This window comes from Dipodomys ordii, unplaced genomic scaffold (genome assembly GCF_000151885.1).
Source record: "Dipodomys ordii isolate 6190 unplaced genomic scaffold, Dord_2.0 Scaffold42, whole genome shotgun sequence".
Classification (NCBI taxonomy): Eukaryota; Metazoa; Chordata; class Mammalia; order Rodentia; family Heteromyidae; genus Dipodomys; species Dipodomys ordii.
The window spans coordinates 1,073,006-1,080,261 of record NW_012267258.1 but is presented as its reverse complement, the minus strand read 5'-3'; the positions used below and the strand labels follow the sequence as shown (position 1 = coordinate 1,080,261).

At 45.3% G+C, this 7,256-nt stretch overlaps 1 protein-coding gene across 1 annotated transcript in view; it reads right to left on the bottom strand.

Annotated features, from left to right (window-relative positions):
* Positions 1 to 318: 318 nt before the first annotated feature.
* Positions 319 to 7,256, bottom strand: part of Cela1 (chymotrypsin-like elastase family, member 1) — a 16,651-nt gene continuing 9,713 nt past the window's right edge. The window contains exons 6-9 of the mRNA XM_013018685.1: positions 6,801 to 6,805; positions 4,618 to 4,652; positions 1,920 to 2,097; positions 319 to 524 (exon numbers count right to left, since the gene is read on the bottom strand). Coding sequence (XP_012874139.1) covers positions 507 to 524; positions 1,920 to 2,097; positions 4,618 to 4,652; positions 6,801 to 6,805 — 236 coding nt within the window. The 3' untranslated portion in view covers positions 319 to 506. The remainder of the gene's footprint in view (positions 525 to 1,919; positions 2,098 to 4,617; positions 4,653 to 6,800; positions 6,806 to 7,256) is intronic.

Below are 7,256 nucleotides of genomic sequence, written 5' to 3'. Positions count from 1 at the left end.
GTCCAGTCATGGGGCCTGAACTCTGGGCCTGGGCCCTGTCCCTTTGGCTTTGGGAAGCTTTTAAAGAACTTTGTACTTGTGATAAAGCAAATATGACAGGAGAAGGGGACAGAGGAAAAGATTAATGCATAAGTAGATCCTAGAATAATCCCAAATAGTGATGTACAACAGCTCCCACTAGGCTTAGTTTGTGGACTGATATGGAGAGCAGCAAAGAGAAGCAGCAGCTCACAGAAATGGTAGGTCCAGTGTAGGCCCAGAGCTGCTTTGCCTCTCTAGAGGGCTTAGGTACAAGCAGAAACAGGGTTGGTAAGAATATATATTTCATTTTATTTACTTTTCTGTATCTGGCCCAATAGTGTCTCTGAATGTTTTCTTTCTTTTTTTCTTTTTATTCTCTGAGTACTGGGCATTGAGCTCTACCACCGTGTTCTTACTGGTTGACCTCAAGTCCTATTGCAGATCTAAGAACCATCTCCGAAAGGCCATGAGACTCAGGAGAATATTCAGTTGGATGCAATGACCTAAAGGAAAAGACAATTATATCTATAGTTAGTAACTGTGTATGTGCGGGGGGTGGGGGTGGGGTGATTGGGACTTGAATGCAGGGCCTAGTTCTCTTGCTTGGCTTTTTCCACTCAAGGCTGTTACTCTTCCACTTAAGCCACACCTCCACTTCTGGGTTTTTGCTAGTTAATTGGAGATAGGCATCTCATGGTCTTTCCTGCCTGGGCTGGTTTTGAACCTTGATTCTCAGATCTCAGTTGCCTGCAAAGCTAGGATTACAGATGTGAGCCACCAGCTCATAGCTTGTAGGTTTTTGTTTTGATTTGAATTTTTAAAAAAGCCCTTCCTCCTCTCCCTCCCTTCTGACTGGGGATTGAACTGAGGGCTTCTTATTTAGGTAAATGCCCTACCACTTGAATTACGCTTCTGTCTATCACTCTTCTTCATTCTTTTTTTTTCTGGATCTGGAATTTGAACTTAGTACCAGATGCTTTGCTCATTAGCTGTTGCTCTTATCAATTGAGCCACAGCTCCAACCCCTGACCACTACTTTAATCTTCCTTAAGGCTTCCAGTTAGATGTAGCTATGTACTCGGTTTACCGGAAGGAGGGCAGACAGTAGATTTGAGATGTGTCAGGACACCTCAGTATTATAAGCACATACCCAGGTCCTAGAGGCAAGGACAAACCTTGAAATGACCATGAGCCCAGATGCACATAGCCAGTCTCCAGGATGTGTGTGGAGGTTGGCAGGTACAGTGCCATGGGTTGTGGGCCGATGCTACTAAGTCACTATAGGCAGAGTTTAACTCTCAAGCACTATTTAAAGTTTGACTATGGTTAAACTTCTTTTAAAAGTTAAAGCAGCAAGGCACCAATGACTCATACCTATAATCCTAGCTACTTAGGAGGTGGAGATCCAAGAATCACAGTTTGAAGCTAGCCTGGGCAGGAAAGTTGACAAGACTCTTGTCTCTAACAACCAGAAAAAAGCTGAAATGAAGCTGTGACTCAAGTGCCAGAGCACTTACCTTGAGCAAAAAAGCACAGGGACAGCGCCTAGGCCCTGAGTTCAAGCTCCAGTGCTGGTACATGTGCACACACACACACATACACAGCAAATTCTCACAGTGCTCTTAGAGGGAAAGGAACTGCTAGGCCTTTCTGAAGCTTTCCCCCTTAGCTTTGACTTCGGACAGCACTGCCAGATGCCTGCTTCAGATCTGCTGCTGGTACTTGGGGGAGCGGTGAGGCCATGTTAAGTCAGGATGGCAATGTCACCAAATGAACATTCACTATGTAGGGAGGGGAAAGAGTAAACACATGAACGGAGAAGGAAGACAATGGCATCCCTAGCCAGTATGGAGATCTTCAGGGGACCCCATTGTACCCTATCATTTAAGGGGACTCACATTATTCAACCAAGAGATGTAAGCAGAAACCCGGGTGAACACTGTCGGCTTTCTGGAGACATTGCAGCCCAGGCTGGACACAAAGCTGGTTACTCCGTGGACAGAATACTGGCCGTTCACCAAGCAGTGCAGGGGGCCTCCAGAGTCACCCTGCAGGGAGAGAATCACAGTCCTCAAACTCCAGCCCACCCATCACTGTGGTGAAATTCTCTAGGCTCTAATTCAAATCTCCACTTTCAAGATGGGCATCAGTGGCTCACGCCTGTAATCCTAGCTACTTGGGAGGCTGAGATCTGAGGATCACAGTCCGAGACCTAACCAGATGGGAAAGACCATGAGACTATTATCTCCAACAGACCACCAAAAAGCCAGAAGTGGAGTGTTATTGCTCAAGTGGTAGAATACTAGCCTTGAGCAAAAGAAACTCAGAGACATGCCCAGGCCCTGATTGGTATGTGCACGTGCTCACATACACACTTTCTCTCTCTCTCTCTCTCTCCACTTTCTTCATATCATCACGGTCAAAACAAAGTTCTTCTTCCTTTCTAAACCACTGCTAACCTCCTTCCTCTCTGTTGTAGCTATGTCATGTTCTGCCTTGTATTTTGGTTTCGAAATTTGTTTCTGCCTCCTACACATATCCGTGAGCATCTTGAGCCAGGAACTATGCCTTACTGATCTTTTCTCCCCATAATGCTAACTGGAACCTGGGTTTTGTTTTTTATTTCTTCTTTTTTTTGGTTGGTCATGGGGCTTGAACTCTGGGCTTGGGCGCTGTCCCTGCACTCTTCAGCTCAAGGCGAGCGCTCTACCATTCAGCCACAGCACCACTTCCAGTTTTCTAGTGGTTTATTGGAGATAAGAGTCTCATGTGGACTTTCCTGCCCAGGCTGGCTTTGAACCATGATCCTCAGATCTCAGCCTCCTGAGTAGCTAGGATTACAGGTGTGAGCCACCAGCACCCGGCTAGAACCTGTTTTTTTTTTTTTTTTAAGTTATTGTGGTCTGTTTGTTTTTGTGGTGCTGAGGTTTGAACCAGGGTCTCATGCATCTTAATCACGCACTCCTACCACTGACTTAGGACAGCATTGCAACATAAAATTAAGAACATTAAAAAGCATGGAGACAGGGTCTTACTATGTAGCCCACTAGTCTCATGAGTGCTGGGGTTACAGGTGTGTATTGTAACTTCTGGCTAAACATAGAACTTTGAACATCTTAAATTTAAAATAAGATCTTACTGACTTGAACTGGACCTGGGATGGGAAAGTAGAGAACTCTAATAATTCCTTTATCCCTAGCATTGAGGCCAATGGTTCTAATTAGATCTAGCTGGGTCGACATAAGAGTACATAGTCAGCCAGCCAGAGTGATGGGAGAAGTGTGCTAGTGGGCAGTGGTTATAGGCTCAGCTTTAGTACTGGGTGCGGGGGAAGGGAGGGCAGGCAGAAATTAGCTGAAAAGAATTAGAAATGGACCAGGTCGCTCATGTCTATAATACTAACTACTCACTAGGCTGAGATCTGAGGATCACAGTTGGACACCAGCCTGGGCAAGAAAAGCCGAGAGACTCTTATCTCCAATTACCCACCTAAAAACTTGAGCTGTGGCTCAAGGTGTAGAACACAAGGCTTAATCTAAAAAAAAAAGTCAGGGACCATGTCCAGGCCTTGAGTTCAAGCCCCACAACTGACAAAGAAAAGAAAAGAAAAGAAAAGAAAAGAAAAGGAAAGGAAAGGAAAGGAAAGAATTAGAAATGTTACTCACTGACTGGGGGGTGGCAGGGAGAAGCAGCAGAGTCAAAACAATATTCCACTATTGAACCTCATAATTGAATCTGCCAACTTCAGCCTGTTAATAGGTATGACTTTAATACAAATTGAAAAAAAATTGTTTTGGCCAATTGTGGGGCTTGAACTCAGGGCCTGGGCACTGTCTCTGAGCCTCTTTGTGCTCAAGGCTAGCACTCTACCAGTTGAGCTAAAGCACCACTTCTGCCTTTTTCTGTGATTAATTGGAAATAAGAGTTTCCCAGACTTTCCCACCTGGTGTGACTTTGAACTACAATCCTCAAATCTCAGCCTCCTAGTAGCTAGGATTACAGGCGTGAGCCACCAGCACCCAGCTTCTTTTTGGTTTTTATTGTGTTTTGAGGTAGGATCTTGATAAATTTACCCTCTGCCATCTGAGTAGCTGGGATTACAGATGTGTTCTACCATGCCTGAATGTTCCCATTTTAACTAAGAAGAGTCATTACTCTCCCTCCCCCCATCAGCCAAAACAAAACAACCAGGATGAGTGGATCACTTCCAAGTGCATACATTTGAGGGTGTTCACAAAAATCCCTTTAATCCTTTCACTCTACTATTTTCAGGCTGCCTACCAGCCTCCTGCAAACAACTTCTCTTCTATACCGATCTTGGATCTGTAATTCTGTTCTATTGCTGTTTGTGCAGCAGTCATGGAGTAATTCAGCCCTGCAAGAATCCTTCCCCTTAATCCTTGTCTCCAATCTCAGTATTTTAGGGGACAATCCTTCCATTCTCCTTCATTATTCCAGACACACGTAACCTTTGCACATATATTTCCTGCGGTCAAGTTGACTCTTCCTAGTTCATGAATAACCAGAAACGATATTACAGAGCTCTTGCAAATCTCAGCCACCCCACCCACGAAGGCCTCCACACTTCATGGACACTGGTGGCTGTCCCTCCTGCTCAGAGCCAGCTCCCCCTGTGCCCTTGGTCCTGTCTCTTCCAGCTCGTCTGAAATCTGTGCCATCCAGTCTCCCTTCTCTGACTTCCTGCCTATTCATATACTCTATTTTCTTCCCTTTTGTCACATCCACCCTGCTGTCTCCGAAGCAACCTTTCTCCGTTCTTCTCCTTCAGCCAAGATTCTTGGAAAAGTCATCTACATCTCCTGCTATGTTTCTCTGCTTCTTCCTCCCTTACCCACCAGTCAGGCTTCTGTTCTCCACTCCACAGACACTGCTTTTGCCATAACAAACAGCAATCAACCTGTTGCCAGAATTGCCACTTTTGGTTCTTGCCATGGGGGCTTCTGGCTGCACTGTGTACTGTGAGAACACTCATCAAGAGCAGGAGGGCAAGTCACATTTGCTCCCAAGGGTGTCTCTAACCCAGCTTTCCCCCCAAAGCTCGCTCCTTCCTTCCTTCCTTCCTTCCTTCTTTCCTTCCTCCTTCCTCCCTCCCTCCCTCCTCCCTCCCTCCTCCCTCCCTCCCTTCCTTCCTTCCTTTTTTTTTTTTTTGTCGGTCATGGGGCTTGAACTCAGGGCCTGGGCACTGTCCCTCAGTTCTTCAACTCAAGGCAAGCACTCTACCACTTGAGCCACAGCACCACTTCTGGTTTTCTAGTGCTTTATCAGAGATAAGAGTCTCACAGGCTTTCCTGCCCCGGCTGGTTTTGAGCCCTGATCCTCAGATCTCAGCCTCCTGAGTAGCTAGGATTACAGATGTGAGTCACCAGCGCCCGGCCCTTTTCTTCCTTTCTTTCTGGCAGTACTTAGGTTTAAACTTGGGGCCACATGCTTGTTCCACTGGCACTCTACCTCTTTTTTTTTTGGCACTCTACCTCTTGAGCCATGTTTTCAGCCTTCAGGTTATTTAGGAGATGGAGTCTCAGTGACTTTTCTAACTGGGCTGGCCTCAAATCTCAATCCTCTGGATTTTAGCCTCCAGAAGATTAAGGCTACTAGTGACTGGCTCCAAGCAACCCCCCTTCTCTTCTTTTTCCTCTCTCTCTCTCTCTCTCTCATGCTTTCTTCTTAGTATCTAACTTCTTACTGGTTAGTTATATCTGATGTAAATGCTATAAATCATGTCTCATTCAAAGCCATAACTCCCAATCCCCTATCACTAAAACTAGATGCCTGGAAATCATCCCAGAGCCACGCCCTTCCCTCTTGCTCTCTGTTTCTACCACCACTGCTTGAATTCAGGCCTTAAATTTCCTTCTAGACCGCCACACAAACTCTCACCAGTGTCTCTGGCCCTTCTCATACAACAGGCCTACATCTTTGTCAGCACGCTCTTCTCAAGGCCAGGCTGATCATACTCTTCTGGGTCGGAGACTTCAGTGGCTCCATTGCCCGTGAGATAAAGGTCATGTGGCCCCTGCTGGCCTCTTTAGTCTCATCTCTTGCCATTTGTAATTATTTATGTTCTAGCCCAGGGGTCAACAAGCTTTTTCTGTAAGGGGCCAGACAGTAAATATCTTAGCCTTGGCAGGCCATATTCTCTGTGTTGTCATACAAAAACAGTCATAAATTAATATGTAAACAAATAACTGTATCCATGTTCCAATAAAATGTTATTTATGAATATTGCCAATTCATATATTTTTCACATGTAATGATTTTTTTCTGAGCTACTAATCTCACTAGATAGCCCTGGCTGGTCTCAAATTCACAATCCTCTTGCCTCAGCCTCCCCAGTGCTGGGACTACAGGCATGTACCATTATGCTCCGTAATTGAAATACTATTATTCTTCCTAACCATTTCACAATCTAATAGTCATTCTCAGCTTGTGGGTCGTTCCAAAAACAAGCAGCAAGCTGGATTGGCATGGGGGCCTCCAACTTCCACTGTGCTCTTGCTGGAAGAGAATGCTCAGGAATTCTCTACATATTCTACATTGTTTCTTGGCCCAATGACTTTATTCATAGTGTTCCCTTCCTTTAAACATCTTTCCCCCTTTTATTTCACTTGCTTATTTCTATTTAACCTTAGCCTTCAGTATTCACTGCAAATTCTAGTCTTTTATATTTTGGTGTGGGGGGGTGGGGACTTAAACTCAGGGCCTTGTGCTCTGATTTGGCTTTTTTGCTCAAGGCTCTAGTATTTGAGCCACAGCTCTACTTTGGCTTTTTGGTGGTTAATTGAAGGTAAGAATCTCACAGACTTTCCTTCTTGGGCTGTCTTTGAAACTTGATCCTTAAGATCTCAGCCTTCTGAGTAGCTAGGATGAAAGGCATGAGTCCTCAGTGCCTGGCTACATTCCCATCTTTCTGATTCTAACCCACAGAAGTAACTGTCCTTGGGCTCCTATCCCACTATATATGTGTACGTGTGTCTCTCCATTATAAGCACTTACCTGGATTGTATTATAATACCCTACTGCCTGTCTGTGCCTCTACTTCTCCCTTGATCTTGTTTCATTCCCCTTTATCGGGCTGGGAAGATGGCTCAGTGGTAGAGTGCTTGCCTTGCATGCCTGAGTCCCTGAGTTCGATTCCTCAGCACCACATAAGCAAAAAGAAAAAAGCCGGAAGTGGCGCTGTGGCTCAAGTGGTAGAGCTCTAGCCTTGAGCTGAA